Source organism: Oncorhynchus tshawytscha, linkage group LG04, assembly GCF_018296145.1.
Source record: "Oncorhynchus tshawytscha isolate Ot180627B linkage group LG04, Otsh_v2.0, whole genome shotgun sequence".
In the NCBI taxonomy this organism is placed as follows: Eukaryota; Metazoa; Chordata; class Actinopteri; order Salmoniformes; family Salmonidae; genus Oncorhynchus; species Oncorhynchus tshawytscha.
In genome coordinates, this window is record NC_056432.1 from 46,563,384 (window position 1) to 46,588,533 (window position 25,150).

The following is a 25,150-nucleotide window of genomic DNA, read 5'->3' on the forward strand; positions in this document are numbered from 1 at the left end:
TTTTTTTTTAGAAATGTTTGGTGATCGACTAGGAATGCCTTACAGATCAACCGGTTGGTGACTACTGCTGTATGGTGTTTTGCAATGGTAATGGTATTGGGTTGGGTTTAATGGTAAATGTAACACAACATATAGAGATGTTTTCTAGTAATGTTATTGAAAAACATGAGACTGACATGCAAAGGTTTATAATTGTATTATTAGGGTTGTCCTAAAATATTTGGGCTTCATATGAGAATTGCCCCATAGGGAAAGCCCATCTCAGAGAGCTGCCACTTGTTTGACTATTCAAGGGGAGTTTGGTTGAAGCATTAGGTTGCTCAGAGAATTACAAACTGAATTGCTTTCATGGAGGACTGGCTTGACTTCTGAGGATGACTACAATTTATTTTCATCATGAGAAAAAGCTATTGGTTTTCAAACCAAAGTTGCAGATAAAATTTTATGATCCATTTGATAAACACAAGAGATCCACAAAAAGGATAACAGGTTGTGGTAGTAGCAGGAACAGTTTACACATTCATTTATGGGGGAAATGCAAGTGACTTCAATTTATCTGAACAGGAAGGGAAAGAAACACCTATTGTACATAGTATAAATAATCAATACTCTAAGGCGCAGCTTCATACTACTTGTCAAACATAGGGAAAATATACTGTATACTGGCCATTAGGGTGGGCTTGGTGTGGGGTTTGGGGGGTCCGTGGATGGCTTTTGACCATTTATTTGGATTCTCCACGTCTTAATCATTTATTGAATATAATATGAATCCAAATTGTCTTAAAACAAAATAATATTGAATAATATTGCAGGAATACTAATCTTATCTGATTCTAACTACAGAAACAATTTCAGAACAATCTGAAACAATCTGGATGTCATGGCTTGCTGAATTGACGTGGACCAACCCTGAGAGAAAGATTAAATGTGTCTACATAGAGAGAGAACCAGCTTCATGAGGTATTCACCTGGAATGCATTTCAATGTTTTTTAAAAATATATTTAACCTTACTTAACTGGGCAAGTCAGTTAAGAACATATTCTTATTTAAAATGACGGCCTACCTCGGTCAAACCCTCCCCTAACCCAAACGACGCTGGACCAATTGTGCGCCGCCCGATGGGACTGCCGATGACAGCCGGTTGTGATACAGCCCGGGATTGAGCCAGTGTCAGTAGTGACGCCTCTAGCACTGCGATGCGGTGCCTTAGACTGCTTCTCACTCAGGTGGGCCTTGTTAAAAGCTAATGAGTGGAATGTATTTCCTTCTTAATGCGTTTGAGCCAATCAGTTGTGTTGTGAGGTAAGTGTGGTATACAGAAGATAGCTCTATTTGGTAAATGACCAAGTCCATATTATGGCAGGAACAGCTCAAATAAGCAAAGAAAAAATGACAGTCCCTCAGACACGAAGGTCAGTCAATACGGAAATTTGTGCAGTCGCAAAAACCATCAAGCGCTATGATGAAACTGGCTCTCATGAGGACCGCAACAGGAAAGGAAGACCCAGAGTTACCTCTGCTGCAAAGGATAAGTTCATTAGAGTTAACTGCACCTTAGATTGCAGCCCAAATAAATACTTTACAGAGTTCAATTAACAGACACATCTCAACATCAACTGTTCAGAGGAGACTGTGTGAATTGCTGTAAAGAAACCACTACTAAGAATAAGAGAGTTGCTTGGGCCAAGAAACACAAGCAATGGACATTAGATTGGCGGAAATCTTTCATTTGGTCTGATGAGTCCAAATTTGCCATTTTTGGTACCAACCGCCTTGTCTTTGTGACACGCAGAGTAGGTGAACACATGATCTCCGCATGTGTTGTTCCCACCATGAAGCATGGAGGAGGCGGCGTGATGGTGCGAGGGTGCTTTGCTGGTGACACCGTCAGTGATTTATTTAGAATTCAAGGCACACTTAACCAGCATGGCTACCACAGCATTCTGCAGCGATACACCATCACATCTGGTTTGGGCTTAGCGGGAGTATCATTTGTTTCTCAATAGGACAATTACCCAACACACCTCCAGGCTGTGTAAGGGCAATTTGACCAAGAAGGAGAGTGATGGAGTGCTGCATCAGATGACCTGGCCTCCACAATCCCCCAACTTCATCCCAATTGAGATGGTTTGGGATGAGTTGTACCGCAGAGTGAAGGAAAAGCAGCCAAACAAGTGCTCAGCATATGTGGGACCTCCTTCAAGATAGTTGGAAAATCATTCCAGGTGAAGCTGGTTAAGAGAATGCCAAGAGAAGAGTGTGCAAAGCTATCATCAAGGCAAAGGTTGGCAACTTTGAAGAATCTCATTAAAAATATATTTAGATTTGTTGAACACTTTTTTGGTAACTACATGATTCCATATGTGTTATTTCATAGTTTTGATGTCTTCACTTTTACTCAACAATGTAGAAAATAGTAAAAATAAAGAAAAACCCTTGAATGAGTAGTCCAAACTTTTGACTGGTTTGGACACCTACTCTGTATAACACTGTACATAAATTAGTAAAATACCCCAACCATGTGGGAATGAGCCATCACCTTGTTTATTAAATTTTAGCAAACAACATACTGTATTGTGAAAAACATGCATTAAGAGAGGAGAAACCACATCAATTTCATGTTTTTAAAATGTAACCTTTATTTAACTAGGCAAGTCAGTTAAGAACAAATTCTTATTTACAATGACGGCCTACCAAAAGGCAAAAGGCCTCCTGCTGGGATTAAAAATAACTAAAATAAAAAATATATATAGGACAAAACACACATCCCGACAACACAACATAAAGAGAGATCTGAGACAACATAGCAAGGCAGCAACACATGACAACACAGCATAGTAGCAACACAACATAACAACATGGTAGCAAAACAACATGGCAGGAGCACAACATGGTAGAAGCACAAAACATGGTACAAACATGATTGGGCACAGACAACAACAGCACAAGTGGGCAAGAAGGTAGTTCAAAATTGTAATAGACTATCTCTGATTGTAATCTCCAAAACATCTCTCCTCCTCTTGTTATCACTCCATTGGAGAGTAAATGAAAAGGAGTAATCTATATGCACGTAGCAGAGAGTAGTGTGGGTAGGCAGCCAGTGCAGACGTTGACAGTGAGTAACTGAGAAAACAACTGCTAAGAATGATGAGACACTGACAGTACTGCAATTAAACTAACAACCATTATGACAGAGACAGACAATGAAACACTTATAGTGAAGAATGACAAATTAAAAACACCTCCTTCGACAACATCTTTAAGGGTCCCCAAAATAATAGCAATATTATGCTGTGTGTGTGTGTGTGTGTGTGTGTGTGAGAATGAACAGCTGTGTGTGAATGAGTAGAGTGATATTGATACTAGCCCGACATATTCTATCTCTCTCAACATGCTGGTCAATAACAGATGTACATTTTCGCCTCTGAAATTGTATTTATTTAACCTTTATTTAATTTAACTGGGCAAGTCAGTTAAGAACAAATTCTTATTTACAATGACGGCCTACCTCAGCCAAACCCGGATGACGCTGGGCCAATTGTGCGCCGCCCTATGGGACCCCCAATCACGGCCGGGTGTGATACAGCCTGGATTCGAACCAGGGACTGTAGGGACACCTCTCTTGCACTGAGATGCAAGAGAGGCCACTTTCGCCACTTGGGAGCCCGAAAAAGGACCACGCAGAGTGCTAAACACACACACTCTCTCTCTCTCCTTGGAGAGAAAATTAGTCATGGAAACCAATTCCACAACTCTGACTTCCATATCTCAGAGGGGAGCCGAGGGAGGAGGTAGGAAGGGGAGGGGGTGTTCACACCAGAAGTCCTTTCTGTAGGTCAGAGTCCCCATCTCTCACTCTCGATCCCCTCCCCTCACTCCCCCTCCATCTCCATCTCGCTATTCCCTCACTACCCCCATCTATTCTCTCTCCCCCTCTCCTTCACTCATATCTCTCAGCTTTTGTAGCATTCTTCCTCTTGACAACCTCCACCCCAGCAGAAAGCCTGCCATGTAGGTATGCCTGCTGTTCAACCAATCACATCTCATTCTGAAGTAGCTCTAACCACATCTCATTCTGCCTGATATCCACCAATCACATCTCTTTCTGAATCAGGGACAGACAGACGGCTCCAGTGAAAGGTCACAGATTGGCCTAACACACCAGGAAAATACAGCCTCACTCCTCCTCCTCTGCCCAGAGAAAGGGCTGATCTGTGATCTCTACCCCCTTCCTTCTCGCCTTTCCAAGACAAATGCACTTGAGTGTTTGCCAAAGGGAAAAGAGCCGCAGAAATCAAATGCACACACTAAAGTCAAATGCCAGAATCAATGACGGCCATAAAGCTCCTTAAACTTCCACAACTTTCACATAATCGATTAGAGAGCTTCTGGGTGTGCAGAATATTACTGCAGCCCAGCAATAACACACCTGATTCAACTTATCAACTGCTCAACAAAACAGCCAGTGGTGGGCTGGAACAAAAGCCTGGACACACCAAGCTCAGATCAGGTTGGCTAACCACTGGACTAACCCTATTAGTCTTTCAATTAGATATCAACCCTGTCCTATTTATGACCATTTCCATGGTGATGAACTGTTTATAATACATCCTATTCAGCAATTACACAGCTTACTGGCTCAACATGGAAGGAGAGGATCAAGAATTCTGCAAATCCTTTTAAAGCAGTGATATATTTCTGGTCCTTACCCTCCCTCCCTCGGACTACAGCGCCATATGCTTCTTACGCTGATAGCCTAAACAAACACACACCCGCTAATCTCAAAAGACTATACGGTTAATTGGAGGAAGTAAGACTTATTTAGCAACACTGTAGGGCTAGTATCTGTGTCAGAAACATTTAACAGAAGCAGCCTTTTCAGCAAATGCACATAATGTGTCTATGTACCTTTGAAGGGGGTTGACTACTGTCACCATGAACATCAAGAGGGGTATCAAGAGGGGTTACAGTTGGGTATGGCAGGCGCCATACACTAGCTCAAGACAGACAATGTCAACATAGGCTATAAAAAATGGAGACAAAAATCATTCCAATCCCGCCTAAAATGTAACGGCTGTAATTGAGAGCTGGCTTTAGGACCATGCGGAGCATCGCTGAGATAGAAGCTGCCAGCCTGCACGCCTTTCTCACCGCAGAGAGCATAGGCAGTGCCAGACAGTTTGCTTTGTTTGTCTGCCGTTTAGGCAGTGCGCTCATTGCTTTTGAATTTGATGTCGGTATTTGAACTCAGCCTTGTAAACCTTGCAGCCAGCTATTTTATGCACTGGTTACTTTCACATTGATGTCGACATTGGCGGCGCGTCCAATAGGTTAAGGGAAGATAAGCTTCCTCTAAAGTAAATTAAATGTGACATATAATTACAAAATGCCTATACAGAAATAAATAAAATCATTCAAAATTCTACACCAGAGTGTATGATTTGGCCACAGAGGATCATTCAAATCTTTAAAAAATTAGCTGTGGATTGTTTTAAACCTGCAATTTGGGCAGCGCTTGGCAAATAGCCTAACAAATAGCTGATTGTTGAATTGCAGTGGTCAGTGAAAAGTAGTTAAACAGGCCTATTGCAATATTTCAAAAATACAGTCGTAGGAGAAACATAGTTTAGAAAGCTAATGGCAATTGCTTACAATTCTCAACTCCCAATTGAGCGAACAGTAGCCTATCTTATTGGCAGCAGCGGAGAGCAAAACCATATCCCTGGTGAGTGCGTGAATAATCACTGTCATTATCATTGGATCAGTACCATTGGAAAGTTTTTAGAGATTAGATGGTTGCATTTAAAGTTACACTACGCAGAAAATCCTGCATTTCCTGGCTGTTTAAACTCTAATAGCTTGCCTAATTTCAGTTTGTGTGACAAAATAAGCTAGTATAGTGTAGAGAATCATTGTACCATCTAAACCGCTGTGAAATGTATTTTCCACAACCAAAAATATTGTTGTTTCAGCTGTTTGAAGCTGAGTGTACAAAACCGAATGTAAAAGACACAAAAACAAAATGTAAGAACGGGAAGCATAGAAATAGCACACATAGAACATATCTACCGCTTCTTCAACTTGGTTTCAAGTGGAATGGTAGATCTATAACTCACATTTCTATGTGAATTTGGTCAGGTAAGATTAAGACACGGTTGTTTTTACTGATCTGTTTGTCAGTGTCAATAGAGTAGGCTACTAATGTGTTGTACTCAAAAATATGTTGCTTATGTCTCCAGTCATATAAAGCATAGTAGAACTGCATGAAATGTGTTTATCAAAGGCCACATTTCCTATGCAAAGAAAGGAGAAGAAACATCTCTGATTAGGTTTAGTTTTTCACTGAGCTCAGGCATGCATTGTTCAGAACCCCCCCCAAACATTCTGAAATTGCATTTTTGTCCCCCTTAGTTTCATCATTGGAATGTGATACAAAACGAGGCAACGGTGTGCTTCAGGACCTACCCAACCACCTCCGAGCGACCAACCAAAGTTGTGGCCGCTGTTCAGAACTGTCTGTTTCGCTAACAGTGATTGAGTTATATGACCGCTCCCGAGTGGCGCAGCGGTCTAAGGCACTGCATCTCAGTGCTAGAGGCGTCACTACAGATCCTGGTTAGATTCCAGGCTGTATCACAACCGGCCGTGATTGGGAGTCCCAAAGGGCGGCGCACAATTGGCCCAGTATCGTCAAGGCCCAGTATAAGCCAAGCCTGTCTACAAGTGCAATGATAGATGCCTGTAAAGGTGGAAAACAAATTGCTTCCCCAAACTTGAAACTCACATGCTATGGATGTCGGCAGTGGCGGTTCTAGCTTGTATGCTCCCCCCCCCAAAAAAACAACCAGACATTTGGAACAACACAAATAAATAATCATAACATTTAAAAATATATAAATAATAACATATATACAAAAATACAACTCAGAAATATAAAATAAGTACAAGACAAATAGAAACAAATTGTAGTATATAAATACAAATAAAAAGAGAATCAAATTATTACACTATTACCCTATTGCTAGCAGAAAACACACAAATAAAACTAAATTGCTAAAAAACTAAACACACTTATAAAGAAAAGAACCTGATTATTACACTATTGCACCGCAAACAAGAAACACAAACTAAATTGCACAACTAATTGCATTAGTACTGTACAAAGTTAGAGGTGCGCTATTTGAAAGATTCCCCTGTTCCTAGTCCGGCTTCCTCATCTCAACTTCTGAGTGGGAAATCTTCCCAGGCAGTAGTAACCTGCCTAGCTCACAAACTAGAATCAGGTCGCCCACTCCGACAAGGTTAATCGACCCACGGTCCCACACAGTGACATGATATCATTGACGTGACCTGAAAATAAGCGATAGAAAACTGATTGCGCAAATGCCACCATTCCGAATGTTTTTTTTTTGTGCAGGCGCTGGGTGCAGCTGGGCGGTTGCCCATGTCGCCTATACCTACATCCGCCACTGGATGTCGGAATTTGAAGTTGGCTTTGTTGTGACTTGTTAGTGTGTATCATGGATCTATTTCAAGTTGCACTGTATGAGCGATTCCACAAGTAAATTAGGAACGTTACATTTATGATACGGTTCAGTAGTGGTTGACATTACATACTGTTCCACAGAACTTTAAACCTAATATTTCTGTGATAATTAATGGCTGGGGTCCTATGTTTTTGCAGTTCTCCAAATAGCATTTGGTTGTGAACCACGTATTTTGATGCTATTGAAGAATAAAAATGCGACCAATCAATCTCCACCCATATAGACAACACATGACATACAGGCGGGGTACTGCTTTTCTGCGACCTGCATCATCTGTAGGATGAAGAGAACGCGTGCGCTGCGACTAGTCTGTGGAAAAAACACAGACAAGCGGAGAGCTATGAATACAGAAAACCCAGAAACAACTCCTAAACCCCAAAACATTGACGTAACATAATTTTTCCTTAATTACGTCAATAGTTTTTTCCTTGCCACCTGCTCCAAAACGGATGAGCCAAGGCGACAATTGGGACGAATATTTTCAGGAATGCAAAATCCGAAGCACCTACTGCGCTTGCGTATTCCGGGCCCGGACCGCCATTCGCCACTATTTGGCAAAAAACACCGATCTTGCACCGGTCCCCATGGACGGCGGAGGCAGCTGCGAGGTAGTAACAATTATAAACGCATCGTAATGAATGCTCTCTTGTTACAGAAGCCAAGTCTGCAAAAGGATGAATCAGACCAGAGCCCAGCCAGATCAATAGCACTGTTGTGGCCAGCCTGGTCAGATTTAGGAGGGGCCGCATCACCTATTTTTTGGCAAAGCCATCAAGTTAGGGATGTAGCCTCATGCCATGGAACCTAATGCAAAGCAAACCCGTTATAGCCTAACTGTCACGTAGCCAAGCACTGTTATCTTAATTGAAGAAAAAAAAACAGAATAGAACAACGAATGCACTTGTTGCGCAATTTAAAGCATCATCTCGGCAACATCACAATTTTTAATCTCCTGAAATTTAGAATGTTGTCCATAGATAAATTGCTGTAGTTTATTATATCTAATATTTTCTATTGTTTTAAAATGAAGCTAATCAATGCCTTCGGAACATCTGCAAACCTGGCCTAGAAAATATTCTATCCGCCGCATAGAATATTTGTTTCATGTCAACAAAGTGGGCGTTTAAATGATTCCCTCCGCTACATTGATACATTTTAGCCTAACTCTTGTATTGCTTATATGGATCAACAATCCCCCGCTGGCCATGACCATGAAAAAGTATCGGCAGCAGGATGACTGGGCTACCCTGGCCACTCAAGTGCCATTCGCCCAGACAATCTCTGCTAGTGCTACAGTTCGTTCACAAAAATACTCGGAAAGTGTTGCCTTGTTTGAAACCCCATTATATCGTATATCGTGAACGTAACTGTGCGTTCACAAGCAATTCGCGCGAATCAACGGTAATTCATCTCACCTCAGGTTCTTCAATATCGATGTTTCTGCAAGCTTGCGGTCCGTTCCATTCCCTGCAATTCCACCATCTTTCGTTCCACACCTCTCTCACTCTACCCGGCTAGGCTGGGCAGCAGTCGGTCTGTGCTGTGCTGTGCTGTGAGCGAGCTGCCTCCCTCCCTTACCCCTCCTCCTCAGCCACCGTGACATCAGAGGGGGATTTACAAACAATCCAAAAGCATCTTTTAATGGGGAAATTTTGTCCAGCACTGGATGGCCGCTTCAGCGGTCTTGAAAGGCTTATATTGTCTTCAACTAGAGTACACACATTTCTGGTCCGCTTCATATATCCATGCTATATTGCATGTCAGTTCCAATTATTCTTTTCAGTTCTGTACTTAGTCATGGGGAAACAACTGGATTCCATTTATAGGCTTCATGTGACGTCCAAACATTTAGCTAGATAGAATACTTCTCTCTTTCACGTGTGCCTATGGCAATGGAATAGCAAGGAAGTTTTAGTCAGAGATAAATAGTTTAAATAGTTTACCATTACCAACACAAAGTTGTGTATTCCAGATGATGATCTTTATTAAACTTGGTAAGCAGTTGATAAACTGCTAGGCATATTAACATTGGACACACCCTCCAAAAACAATTTTACAATACATTAGAAAAAGTACAAAGAAAGTAAGAAGCTACATTATCTTTTAAAAACTAAATGAACCTTTGTAAAAAATAATGATTCTGCATATAAACTCAGCAAAAAAAAAAAACGTCCGTTTTTCAAAGATAATTCGTAAAATTCCAAATAACTTCACAGATCTTAATTGTCCATGCTTGTTCAATGAACCATAAAAAATTAATGAACATGCACCTGTGGAATGGTCGTTTAGACACTAACAGCTTACAGAAGGTAGGTGTAACGGTTCTCTTGATGTGAAGGAGAGTCGGACCAAAATGCGGCGTGGCTATTGAGATTCATGTTTAATAAAAACAAAGTAAACACGAATCAATACAAAAACAATAAAGGTAATGTGAAAACCGAAACAGCCTAAACTGGTGCAAACTAACACTAGACAGTTACAAGGACAATCACCCACAAAAACCAACACCAAACAGGCTACCTAAATATGGTTCCCAATCAGAGACAATGACGAACACCTGCCTCTGATTGAGAACCATATCAGGCCAAACATAGAACTAGACAAACTAGACATGTAACATAGAATGCCCACCCAGCTCACACCCTGACCAACCAAAACATACAAAGCAAACTATGGTCAGGGTGTGACAGTAGGCAATTATGGTTACAGTTATGAAAACTTAGGACACTAAAGAGGCCTTTCTACTGACTCTGAAAAACACCAGGGACTGGCAAAAAGTGCTCTTCACTGACGAGTCGTGGTTTTGTCTCACCAGGGGTGATGGTCGGATTCGCATTTATCGTCAAAGGAATGAGCATTACACCGAGGCTTGTACTCTGGAGCGGGATCGATTTGGAGGTGGAGGGTCCGTCATGGTCTGGGGCGGTGTATCACAGCATCATCGGACTGAGCTTGTTGTCATTGCAGGCAATCTCAACGTTGTGCGAAGACATCCTTCTCCCTCATGTGGTACCCTTCCTGCAGCGTCATCCTTACATGACCCCCCCAGCATGACAATGCCAGCAGCCATACTGTTCTTTCTGTGCGTGATTTCCTGCAAGACAGGAATGTCAGTGTTCTGCCATGGCCAGCAAAGAACCCCGATCTCAATCCCATTGAGCACGTCTGGGACCTGTTGGATCGGAGGGTGAGGGCTAGGGCCATTCCCCCTAGAAATGTCCAGGAACTTGCAGGTACCTTGGTGGAAGAGTGGGGTAACATCTCACAGCAATAACTGGCAAATCTGGTGCAGTCCATGAGGAGGAGACGCACTGCAAACTTAATGCAGCTGGTGGCCACACCAGATACTGACTGTTACTTTTGATTTTGACACCCCCCTTTGTCCAGGGACACAATATTCCATTTTTGTTAGTCACGTGTCTGTGGAACTTGTACAGTTTATGTCTCAGTTGAATCTTATGTTCATACAAATATTTACACATTAAGTTTGCTGAAAATTAATGCAGGTGACAGTGAGAGGACGTTTCTTTCTTTGCTGAGTTTATGTACAATTCCTATATTTCAACGTTTGTATTCTAATGTCTGTAAGTAGGCCTAGTATGCAATACAACAAACCCACGTGGTAAAAAGAGTAAGGATATGCTTGCGTTCATTCATTCAAAAGACGCTGACACAGACAGAATGAAAACTACTCAGCTAACAACAAGTGACAGCTCAGAGAAAACTAAAAACAACAAAAACCAAATGTAGCTTTGATAGTTAAAAAATTATTTTCATCATTCAGGACACATTGGTTTTGAGATGAGAAGGGTCTCTTACATAATGCTTAGGTTATATACAGTCTTCTTAATGACTCCAAACATAGGTAACAGAGAACATGGTAGTAGTAGGAGTTAAATGGAAGCCCTCGTAGGTCAAATGTTGTGAACTAAAAATAAAAGTGCCTTCGGCAGGACAGGGCAGACGTATGGCCGACACACTGCACACAGTATCCAAATTAAGTGATAGAAGGGTAAAGGCTGCATTTGAACTCTTTCTGCAATGATCTCCAACAGGACAGACACTGTGGCTGTTCCAATATCCACCTACAACAGTCATGATGTGTTTCCCAGCTTGTGTGACTGACCACCGCAATGGCTGAAGACTTCTTCACACATTACTGCCCCTACTGTCTGCCCCTAAAACACACTAGAGCTACATCACCTTAGTACTGTGTGTATAGCTGTTGTCATAGGCTGTTATAAGCTGCTTTGTCTGTTCACAGTGGCATTATGAATGTTTTATGAATGCTCGTCTAGGCCTATGTCTCAAGCGCGTCTAGCTAAGCCTCTTGGGAACGATATACAGTTGCAAGTTGATTGTTATGTTGTGCTACAAGCGCTAAAGAGCATGCCCCTGCTCCTTCCACTCAAAACGTCAGTTTGGTTTTTGATCCATTTGAGCTCTGTCACATTTTGTTATGCAGCAGCCGTGAAGAGCATACTTCAGTGGCAACTACCAAGCTCTCTCCCAGCTTGTTTGTTTGTCTGTCTGTCTGTGTTGACATTGTCTCCCTCGTCCACATGCTTCATACCAGTGCCTGTTCTGATCACATTACAGATACACACGACAGTAGCCTAAGCCTGTATTCATAGTGTCTTGAAGTAGGGAGCTGATATAGGATCAGGTCCCTCCTATCCATATAATATTATTTATTATGATCACAGACACAGACACAATACAGTATTGTATTGTACAGTATAACCACTTTGACAAATGAGCTGGAGTGACTTAGGGACAGATCTGCAGGAGGATGCATCTAAGATAAGAGAGGTTAACTGCAGGTTAGAGTAGGGGAACTATCCCTTTAAGAGGAGATACATAGGTGGTGAAGTATCGATGTAAGAGGAGAAGACAGAAAGGTGAACTATTCATTTAAAGCAATAATCTTAGACTTGATTCAGCCTAATTCAGCCCTGCCACTTAAAAGGTATAGTTCACCCAAATTACATAATTTTCAAATCCACTATAAGTGACTTTGTTGAGCTTCACAATCAATTTCAGATTGTTTCAGATTATTTAGACATGATGCGTGAAAAAAGCTAATATCGGTCCAACGACTTAAATAGGATTTGTGCCACAAATGTAACAATGTTAGCATGTGGAAACAGTTCCAGGGAAACTAAACCAAAGCATGGATTGCTGTCATACCCTGTAAGCAGTCTATGGGTAAGGTAAGGAAAGCAATGTTTCATTTTGTAATTTGGGTGAACTATCCCTTTAAACTGAGATGGGGCTGGAAAATGTTAATTACGAAAACAGCTGCAAATATCCCATTTGCACCTTACAGAAAATAATACAGAAGAAGCCCAATGTTCATCAGAGCTGCTCCTCTATAAAATATTGATCTATTAGTCTATGACCAATAAAGGGTGGAAGAAGTGTTCTGCCGTTGTTATTATTATCATGTTCATAGTGGTTTGTGCAACTGAACAAATTACATTTACAAAACGTACAGGCCCTTTCTTACAAAATGTAACCCTACCGGAATATGTACATTGCGAGTATGTGTCAGTCTAAAGATATGTTCTGTGAATATACAGGTTAGGGAATGTAATGTCATTCTTATAAAACACAAACTTAGATGATTTACCTTGAGATAATGTAACACGTATCACTGTAACACTACCAAAATATAGGTCTTTATAGCGTATTTACCATAGAGTAACCTATTATCTGGTTATAATACTTATTACAGGAGCCAGTGCAGTGTTTGATTGAATACCTCAAGTATATACTGTAGGTTGAGAAAAATGAGCAGAGAATGGATCAAAAACATTTCTTAATGTGTATAATCCTATAAAGGGATAGATCCGTTTTTTGGCAATGAAGCCCTTTGTGTACTACCCCAGTCATTTGAACTTGTGTATACAATTTTTATGTCTTTGTGTTCAGTTTGAAGGAAGTTGCTAACTAGCGTTAGTGTAATGCTAGCAGTTCCAGTCATTACGCAAACTTCCAGTCAATGTGCAAATGCTAGTTACCCCTAACTTCCTTCATACTGGACGCAGAGACATACAAATGGTATCCACAAGTTTGTCTGACTCAAAATCCCAAACTATTCCTTTAATGTTATGTGCTGAATTGAGAGACAGTCATATAAATAGAATCCATTCTATCCATGAGTCCTATTTCTATGGAGATAGTGGTGTGAGCATTAAATAAACTCTTCCTACACAATGCTTTCACTGACTCCTAATGACAACAAGCTTTAAATCATACGCCTATAATACCCAGATCAGTGGGTCTGTGAGATATGAGGGGTATACAACAAAGCAGGATCAATGAGTTAGCCAGCTACCTTGCCTAACTATTTAAAAAAATATGTTTTACAAAGATAAGTTTGAAACGGCATGGTCTAAATTAGTCAACAACCAGAAACACATATCTAAGTTGAGCTTTCTCAATGGACCAGAAAATCAATAGCTATTTCTGGTTGTTAATTGAAGTTGGCCAGCTAACTCATTGATCCTGCTTTGCAGTAAACCCCACTGGACTGAAAAGCTGTCAAGTTAGTGGGAGCCAAGTTACTCTCCAGGGAAGAAAGATTAAAAAAACACTGAAACATCAAAAACATTGAATGAGAGCAGCTGCCTCGCCCTTGATGCTGTTGGCCCAAGGAAAGGCGGCCATTTTGTATGTCGTGCTGAATGATAGGCATTCAGGCCAGTTATTGCCGGTTACATACACTACATGACCAAAAGTATGTGGACACTCGTCGAGCATCTCTTTCCAAAATCATGGGCATTAATATGGAGTTGGTCCCCCCTTTGCTGCTATAACAGCCTCCACTCTTCTGGGAAGGTGTATATATAGTTGTGCTGTCATGTCAACTCCTTGTCACCCATTGTCATGCCAAACAAAACATTGTTTGGATTGACAAGGACAGCAATGGAGTAGACAAGAGAACAAACAGATCTGGTACTATTGTTGAGCAATAATGCATGCCATCAGCCAGGGCCTGTATTCATAAAGAGTAGGGAAGGGCATCTTTCCCTTCCAATTTCAATTCGATACGTATCTAGATCTGTTTTAGCTGACTTCTCTGTCTGTGTGTGCCAGGGTTTCCGGTAGCCGGCAATTGGCCGATAAATGGCGATATATAACATACTTACTTTTTTGATACCTGAATGTTTTATTTCATATTATCAAGCAAGTCTTACCTTTCTTCAAAGTAGTCTATAGGCAAAATCTGACCATGGGAACATGGAGGCAATTATTTTCTAAAGATTTCATAAAGTAATATCGGAATTAAAATGCTAAAAATCTAAAAGTCAAAAGTCAACTAATGTGAGATCATTGTGTGAATTGTTTGTCCTTTGGTTATTTATGTTTTATCAATTCCCCATTACATACACTGCCGTTCAAAAGTTTTAAAACACCTACTCATTCAAGGGGTTTTCTTTATTTGTACTATTTTCTACATTGTAGAATAATAGTTAAGACATAAAAACTATGAAATAACACATATGGAATCATGTAGTAAAAAAAAAAGAAGTTATCTTCTTATGGCTTGGGGGCAGTATTTTGACGTCTGGCTGAGAAGCATGCCCAATGTAAACTGCCTGTTATTCAAACCCAGAAGCTAGGATATGCATATAATTGGTAGATAATGTAAAATAATGTCTATGAGTATAACAGAACTGATATGGCAGTTGAAAACCTGAGGAAAATCCATCCAGGAAGTGGGATACTTAGAGTATTTAATGGCTTGGGACCCAGATTGCAGATCCTATGGCTTCCACTAGATGTCAACAGTCTTTATACATTGTTTCTGGCTTGTTTTCTGAAAATTAAATAAGAATGAAACCTTTGACAGTGGACTGAAGAAGAATGCAGAGCTGGTTTGCGCGCATGACCGCGTTGCGTGCACTTCGTTGTTTTTCCTTTAGATTGAATACGCTATTGTCCGGTTGAAATATTATCGATTATTTAGACAATTAACAACCTGAGGATGAATTATAAACATCGTTTGACATGTTTCAACAAACTTTACCCGTACTATTAGGATGTATTCGTCTGCATGTTGACCGCCTTTGAGCCAGTGGATTATTGAACAAAACGCGCCAACAAAACAGAGCTTTTGGGATATAAAGAGGGACTTTATCGAACAAAACTAACATTTATTGTGTAGCTGGGACTCTTGTGACTACAACCATTTGAAGATCTTCAAAGGTAAGTAATTAATTTCATCCCTATTTCTGACTTTTGCAATTCCTTTACTTGGTTGTAAAATGTTTGTATGCTTTTTGTAAACGGGGCGCTGTCCTCAGATAATCGCATGGTATGCTTTCGCCATAAAGCCTTTTTGAAATCTCACAAAGCGGCTGGATTAACAAAAAGTTTATAACACTTGTATTTTTTATGAATGTTTATTATGACTATTTCTGTATTTTGAATTTGGCGCTCTGCAATTTCACCGGATGTTGTCGAGGTGGGTCGCTAGCAGAACGCCTGCGCCAGAAAGGTTAAACAAATCAAAATATATTTAAAATTTGAGATTCTTCAAAGTAGCCAACCTTTGCCTTAATGACAGCTTTGCACACTCTTGGCATTCTCTCAACCAGCTTCACCTGGAATGATTTTCAAACAGTCTTGAAGGAGTTCCACATATGCTGAGCACTTGTTGGCTGCTTTTCCTTCACTCTGCGGTTGTACTGATCCCAAACCATCTCAATTTGGTTGAGGTCGGGTGATTGTGGAGGCCAGGTCATCTGATGCAACACTCCATCACTCTCCGTCTTTGTGAAATAGCCCTTATACAGCCTGGAGGTGTGTTGGATCATTGTCCTGTTGAAAAACAAATGATAGTCCCACTAAGCCCAAACCAGATGGGATGGCGTATCGCTGCAGAATGCTGTGGTAGCCATGCTGGTTAAGTGTGCCTTGAATTCAAATTAAATCACAGACAGTGTCACCAGCAAAACACCCCCACACCACAACACCTCCTCCGTACTTTACGGTGGGAAATACACATGTGGAGATCATCCGTTCACCCACACCGCATCTCACAAAGACATGGCAGTTGGAACCAAAAATCTCCAAATTGGACCCCAGACCAAAGGACAAATTTCCAACGGTGTAATGTACATTGCTCGTGTTTCTTGGCCCAAGCAAGTCTCTTCCTATTATTGGTGTCCTTTAGTAGTGGTTTCTTTGTAGCAATTTGACCACGAAGGCCAGATTCAAACAGATTCAAAGTCTCCTCTGAACAGTTGATGTTGAGATGTGTCTGTTACTTGAACTCTGTGAAGCATTTATTTGGGCTGCAATTTCTGAGGCTGGTAACTCTAATGAACTTATCCTTTGCAGCAGAGGTAACTCTGGGTCTTCCATTCCTGTGGAGGTCCTCATGAGAGCAAGTTTTATCATAGCGCTTGATGGTTTTTGCAACTGCACTTGAAGAAACTTTTTTTACATCTTGAAATTTTCCGTATTGACTGACCTTCATGGCTTAAAGTAATGATGGACTGTTGTTTCTCTTGGCATATTTGAGTTGTTCTTGCCATAATTTTAAGGCACACCTGCTAATTGAAATGCATTCCAAGTGACTACCTCATGAAGCTGGTTGAGAGAATGCCAAGAGTGTGCAAAGTTGTCATCAAGGCAAAGGGTGGCTATTTAAAGAATCTCAAATATCAAATGTATTTTCATTTGTTCAACACTTTTCTGGTTACTACATGAGTCCATATGTTAATTTCATAGTTTTGATGTCTTCACAATTATTCTACAATGTAGAAAATAGCAAACATAAAGAAAAACCCTTGAATGAGTAGGTGTTCTAAAACTTTGGACCGGTAGTGTATGTCACCAGTAGTAAATGTACCGTTAATCCCCATCATTTGGTTACATCAATTTCTGTTAATGCATGTATTAATTACAGTCATTTATTGTTCTCATTCTCAGTGGAAATGTTTGCAGAGTTCACAACCTGCTACATTTGAGAAACATGTTTTGGTTTATTTCATAATAACCATCATTTACATGATTTGTCCATTTTTTCATTGTCTTTTGTTTGGAGTGCTCCATGTTAGCAATGAGCATGTATCTGGTTTTCATATCAACGATACATTTCTCAAATGACCAGTACATTCAAATCCTCCAGTTCACGTTGTCCGGCACCACATTTTCCTAACGGAAACCTTGGTATGTGTGCGTTTGTAAATGATGTGTTTGTCTATGATGTATGTGGTCACCTGAGCTGAGCCTTAAGGGAGACTGACTGGTGGGCATTTACTACCTCACTGTCAGATTAGGGGGAGGGGGCAGTGTATGCTTTTTTCTCCCCACACTTTTGATTTTAAATCACCATCACCCACTTGTCATTTTTCCAGATTAAAAGTGTTTGAGCTATCAATATCTATGAATGTATAGCACAACTTTGGATTTCACCCCCGTCTCAAAATGAATGTTTATTTTATTTTTATTTTTTTAAATGTTACCCCTTTTTCTCCCCAATTTTGTGGTATCCAATTGTTTAGTAGCTACTATCTTGTCTCATCGCTACAACTCCCGTACGAGCTCGGGAGAGACGAAGGTTGAAAGTCATGCGTCCTCCGATTCACAACCCAACCATGCCGCACTGCTTCTTAACACAGCGCCATCCAACCCGGAAGCCAGTCACACCAATGTGTCGGAGGAAACACCGGGCACCTGGCAACCATGGTTAACGCGCACTGCGCCCGGCCCGCCACAGGAGTCGCTGGTGCGCGATGAGACAAGGATTTCCCTACCGGCCAAACCCTCCCTAACCCGGACGACGCTAGGCCAATTGTGCATCGCCCCACGGACCTCCTAGTCGCGGCCGGTTACGACAGAGCTTGGCGCGAACCCAAAGTCTCTGGTGGCACAGCTGGCGCTGGAGTACAGCGCCCTTAATCCACTGCGCCATCCGGGAGGCCCTCAAAATGAATGGTTTTGATTGTTTGGAAGTTTTTAGGGAGCGAGCTTCTCCTTCTGCTTCGGCCATGCAGTGATTGCAGTCCTCATTATGAAATGAAATGATTACTTTACCCTGTAAATGATGGTGAAGCAGGATGGGTACATTACAGGCACATTGTTTTTCTGCAGTTCTCATTTGTTGCTCATATGGTAAGTAAATATTTTCTTCCATGAGAAATATAAGGAAAGCTATTACTGATGCCAGTGAAGACTAGCTAATTTTCCCCCAACATCGGACACCCCCTAACTTCGAAAGCTCTAGTGGTTGGAGGATTAAATCACTTCGAGCTCAACATTTAAATGGGCAAAAAAATAACAGCACGTGTTGTGACTAAAGACACCCTTCTAACTATCTGACCACCAATTTTCATTGCAGTTTAAGTTAGATTTTGAGAGTTGTCAAAAAAGTAATATATATATATACACACACATTTTGTGGGACAAGGTGTGTATTGTAAAATTCGACTGCGAAACACATTTACTTTCCAACTTTTGACCTAAATCATTCACACTCATTTATATGTAAGTATAAAACTGTTATCTACTTCCTCAAAACATAAGCTTAATCTGTAAAACAAATAATGAGACATTGAACAAGATGCTGGTGAAGAACCTCTACAGGACGGCGCACCGGGCTACGCAATGACAAGTTGACAGGCAAGTCATTTGTTTATTTTACTGGAAGGCTAGCCAACTAATCAACTATCTAGTAAACACTTCAGATATGAGGTTGGTGTCTTTTTTTTAAACAAAATTAAACAGATATATCTTGTAATTGAACAAAATAGTAAGGTGGCCAATAACTGGGGACTGTATGCTGATAATACGGGATGTATTTTGTTTTGCTAAACCGCTTATCAAAAATATGATAATAGTAGTATTTCCACTGAAATGTCAAACATGCTAATTGCTAACCTGTTAGCAAAAATTTTTACTACACCAATAATCACAAAATATTGATGACTTGATCACAAAATAACACTGTTGAAGGTAATGTATTTCTTAAATGATGTTGAATATGCCGATTATATGGGGTGCTACGCTACTATGAACCTCAGCTAGCATAGTCGGTTGTACTGATTTTAAACATGATTTTTATGGTTTCAAAAAAAGAGTCAATTACTATTTACCTGTGAATAAATTCATGAAATGGAGAATGGATTACATTTTTGTATGGAGGTCAATGAGTGTCGAATTTGGTCAGAAAAACATTAAATTGCTAATTTGCTACTTGAAGGTTATTTGATTGAATATCAGTTTCGTAACGATTAAGTTGTTACAAATGCACTGATATATGTGGACACAAGTGGCATTTCACAACATTGAAAAAAATGTTATAATCAGAGTGATGCCTGTTGTTAACACGCGTATCTGCCCTCTCATTGGTAATAGGCCCCCCTGAACTCGCCTCCATTCCATCTTTGAGGGCGGTCACTCGACTATCTTGTCAATATAATGGAAAATCTTTGCTAGGCTACTGACATTGCCTGGGGTTTTTCGGCATGCAAAATGACTTGTAGATCAATGACTGTCAACGCAGTTCTCTCTTGAACATTAGAACTAGGGACTAATGCGTATCGGTAAATAGTGAGTTGCATCTCTAATAAAGAGTCTCAGAGTAGGAGTGCTGATCTAAGGATTAAGTACCCCCTGACCATGTAATCACAAAGATCAAAAGGCCAAAACTAATCCTTTATCAGGCAACGCTCCTCAGAGAAACTTTGTGAATACAAGCCCAGGTCTCACTAAGAGTCTCCTGTCCTGCGCCCTTCTTTTTACATTTTAAAAGTGATACACATAATAACATTTTATGATATTTTTCATATTGTTGGTTTTGACAGGCAAGTCATCTGTTTATTTTACTGGAAGGCTAGCCAACTAATCAACTATCTAGTAAACACTTCAGATATGAAGTGATCTGATATCTGATATGAAACAGAACTGTGAAAAAAATACATCAGCAACAACCACTCCAGGAGAGTATGAGTGTGTCGCAAATGGCACACTATTACCTATATAGTGTGCCATTTGGGATGCAGACAATGTGATGATCAGATCTGGGGGGATTATAGTTCCCCCTCAGAATGGAAATAGAGGTTGTGGTACCAAGTTAGCCTTGGTGCCAGTCTGTTTCTGCTCGCTTGTCAACTCCTTATGGAATTGTCATGCAAAATGTTTGCCTTGACAATGACAATGGGGTAGGCAAAAGCACAAACAGATCTTGGACCAGGCTGGCACCAGGTTGTTCTTGAATAAAAAGGGAAAGCAGTGACACAGCCTATATACCAGTTGTGCTTACATACAGTACTGTAATCATTCTCATTGACAGACTCGAGGGCTAGGTACTTCAAGAGAAACTTCTGAGGAAATTATAATTTTTAGAATGTGCTTGCAGTCATTTCTTTACAATCGAGCACCTCTCTACAATTGAAGTGACTCAGACCATTGTACGCCTGGCAGTTGATATATAGATATATTTCACATCCAGGTATGAAGAAACCTGGATTTATTTGCTTTCCTCTCTCCTTGCGAAATACTTACATTTCTCTGAGAGCTACAACATGAGTTTCATTGGTTCATGGTTGTGCTCAGTCTAAATGTTGTTTAGTTGTCCGTAGGGATGCACAACATATCGGTATCGGCATATAATGGCTTTGCTAGTTTTTTGTTCTTGTATGTTGACAATGAATGATTTGCTGCACTGCTCATCTCACTATAGTCCTTAGTTTAATTCTGCAGAATTGACCCGATAACAACATTTATGATGAATAGCCTTCTGTAACCTGGCAGCTTCACTTAACCTATTTTGCTACAATACATTTAGTTACTGGAAGACAAAAGAAAGATACCGGAAGAATGAATCTCTTAAGTGAAAAAACTAAAATGACAGATAGAATTGGTTGACAGAATTGTTCTAGTCCCTAACATTGAAAGAGACCTGAGGTATTGAGGTACCTAAACTAAGCTACTAACAGACCATACAAGCCATACTCTTCCTGAGAAGTCGTTACATATTACTTCAGCAAGCCATGACACCCACCATCTCAGATTGTTCTCAAAATGTTTCTGTAGTAAGAAACAGGTAAGATAGGTATTTCTGAAGCATTATTTTGTTTACATTTTATCTTGGAGAAATTAGGCTAATTAATTGCACCCAAATTGGCAATTTAGGATTCAGACAATATTCAATAAATATAGTCCCAAACATCCGATTTGGACCAAACTTCTTCCTACCAATGAGTAAGACACGAGGAATCCCCCCAAAAATGTAAAGGCGACCCACGCACCCCCAACCAGTATTCAGTATCAGTTCTCCATGATTGATAAGTAGTATGACGCTGCGGTTTAGAGTATTGCTTTTCCATACTATGTAATGTATTCCCTATGAAACTGATGTTTTTCCCCCCTGATAGTATTGAAGTCGTTTGCATTATTTACCATGAAGTAGTGTGAAAGTACCAGGTTTTTGCCACTGTTCCTGCTATACCATTACACTCTGTTATGCTTTTATAGAGCTGTTTCCTGATCATTTTATTGAAACACATAAGACTGCCATGCAATTAATTACTTTATTAAGGCTGTCACAACATTTAGTCTCTAGCCAATTTCTCCATCAAAGTTTTTGGCTTGTAAGGAAAAGTCTTCATATGAGAATTGCATCGGGATAGCCCTCTCAGAGAGCAGCCACTTGTTGGACTATTCAAGAAGAGTTGGTTTTCAGCATTAAGTTGCTATAAGAACAAGCTGAATTGCTTTCATGGAGGACCGGCTTGAATTGTGAGGACCACACAATTTATTTTAATAATGTGACAAATCTATTGGTTTTCTACCCAAAGGTGTAAAATGAAATATTGTGATATAAACACAAGAGACCAGCAAAATGGACAAAAGAGTGGCGGTATAGGAGGATCAGTGGCATTTAGTGGTGAAAATCTACAGACCGGTTGGCTGATAACGTCACAAAAATTATGCGCACACATCGTTGTGGCCTGAAGCCGTGCTTTGCAATGATTCTGAACGGTGAGATAATGACCAATGACAAGAAGCTACCATGTGGGGAATCGTATGTGTCTCGTTTCAGCTAGTTGTATCTTCAAATAAAATATATTTTTATTGGTCACATGCACATGGTTAGCAGATGTTATTGCAAGTGTAGGGAGTGTGTTCTTGATACCATGTCTTGTTTTGAGGTGTTTTGACTTATTTCATGTCAATGCTAATATGGCAAAAATTTGCTAACTAACAACTGTAACAATGTATTTGAGAGTCAACAAGTGCTCATTGTGAAAATGTATTTATGTGTTCAACAAACATTTGGAGACTAAATATAGTTCACATGTTGTCAACAATCTAAGCCAAACAGGTCTGTTTTTCCCCATAGTTGCGCAAGTGTCACTTTTGTTGCTTAACAACCAATGCAAGCCACTTTAATTACTCATTTCTCTGAACAGGGAGGAAAGAAACATCACCAGATGCACAGGAAATACATTACTTAGTATGGAGAAGCAATACTCCAAGCCACAGCTTCAGACTACTTGTCAAACATAGACAGCTGATACTGTACACTGGTTGCTGGGGTGGGATTGGCATGGGGTGTAGGGGGTCCCTGGGTGGCCTTTGACATTTTTTGGGGACGCATTGGTAGGAAGATGTTTGGTCCAAATTGGATGTTGGGTACTATATTTGACTACAATCTGAATCTTATAAATTAAAATGGTCAATTTGGATGACATCAATTAGCTTAATATTTCAGAGATCTAATTATATTTCAACAAAATAATTTTACAGGCATGCTAATCGTATCTCCTCTTACTAATTACAGAAACAATTTCAGAACAATCTGGTGGTCCTCTTTTTTGTGCTTTGAGGTGGAACGACTCAGAGCAAAGCCACACTCAGATTTCCATTCTGAAAGGGGGATTGGCTCAGACAAAGCTCTGCCGACGAATCAGAGTCCAGGCATTTCCAGGAAGACGGGAGGGGCCACAAATAACTTTAAGATCCCCTAGCCCCCTTCCAGAGCCTTCAATATGAGCATAATGTTACCAGCCACTAGACGCTGATCTAGGGACAGTATTTTACAGTTCTTGCCCTAATGGTTAAGGTTAGGGGTTGGGTGAGAGTAAGCTGATCCTAGATCTGTGCCAGAGGGGCAAATTTAAACCGTAACCCATCTCCCGTGGAGTAGGAAGCGTCTCCTCTCACTGACCAATGACCTTGTCTGTCCATCTCTCACTGACCAATCACAGAGTCTAGCCACTTCCTGTATGCAAGGGCGAAGCATCCCTGCTCGGGGGAGCGGCAGCCTTCCAGGACTCTGGCTATGAAACTGTGCTCTGAGGGTAGGGCGGGGGGGCAGGGGTCAGGGGGACCCCGCTTCAGACGCTTAGTGTTGCGGGGGTCTGGGACCCCGACCCCGTCCACCTCCATGGCATTCTGACCCTCCTGAGCCTGTCCGTTCCTGCTCTCCACCCTGTCTATACCCACTCCTCTAGGGGAGGCTGTGTGAGGGTAGCTGCTCAGCCCAGCGTCAGTGTGGTTCAGCTGGGGAGACTCACTGCCACAGCCCTGGCCATCGTGGTGATCGTGGTCCCGCCTCCAGTGGTGCCAAAGGTAGAAGACGTGTCGCCTGGAGACAGATAGTGGTTAGGAAATACAGCTTTGGTTTTGATGTCATAGTAAACTGCTATCATTAAAAAACTGGATTTCTAGAATCTGTAGAACTGTAAAGCTAAAAAAACATTTTATGTTGAAACCATATTATGTTCTTAAGGGGAAAAGATGCCACTCTAGACAAAAATAACAATATCCTCTAAGATATCACTGAGTCATAACCATCTTGGCCAAATCAATGTATAATTCATCTTCACATTCTCTACAGCCATTAGTCATCAGTTAGCAACCATCTGAACACTGTTACCATGGCACCCCTTACTTCGCCCTATCACAACAAAGCTGGTCAGTAGGGCTGGGCGATATGGCCTAAAAATCGAATCTCCAGTTTTTTTAATACTTATGGGCAATTCACAATATATATATATATATATATATATATATATATATATATATATATATATATATATATATATATATATATATATATATATATATATATATAAAGATTTAATGTTATAAATAAGCTTTCTTGTACAATTAAACTTTTTTTTAAAAACAGCATTTCAAACAGTCAGCAATAGTCTAATTCAGGGCTAGGCTAAATATAAGCCTTCCACAATCATAAGACCCACTAATAATTGTATTATTTTATCAAAACAGTTTAACCTGTTTTTTTGCAATGATCACTCATCTGGTTTTCAAGTCAATCTATGAAAATGAACCATGCATAATTCCATGGCGTTGGTGGGGAAGCTTGCTTGTTTCAGTGATCCTGTAGATTATACAGTACAGGTGGGGTTTTGGCCCAGGCAGGTTCAGCAATGCAGGGCAGGTTGCAGGTGAGATGACAGACTAAACACAGCACCTGGCCCTCCAGGTTGGGGGTTAGGCGTGGGGCAACCCCCCCCCCACCACACACTTAGTATGTTGTGAATTCTGTAATGAATTTATTGTCATGTTTAAAAAAGAAATGAGAACTGCCTTAATTCTGCCGGAGCCCAGCAAA

The 25,150-nt window shown here is 40.6% G+C and overlaps 1 protein-coding gene across 2 annotated transcripts in view; it reads right to left on the reverse strand.

Annotated features, from left to right (window-relative positions):
- Positions 1-25,150, reverse strand: part of LOC112248885 (protein prenyltransferase alpha subunit repeat-containing protein 1) — a 115,341-nt gene that overhangs the window by 31,349 nt on the left and 58,842 nt on the right. Inside the window, exon 7 of one of the 2 annotated variants that reach the window (XM_024418280.2) lies at positions 22,788-24,157. The exons of the other annotated variant lie outside the window; for it this stretch is intronic. Coding sequence (XP_024274048.1) covers positions 23,761-24,157 — 397 coding nt within the window. The 3' untranslated portion in view covers positions 22,788-23,760. Of the gene's footprint in view, positions 1-22,787; positions 24,158-25,150 lie in introns of those variants that run through there. 2 annotated transcript variants of the gene reach the window in all.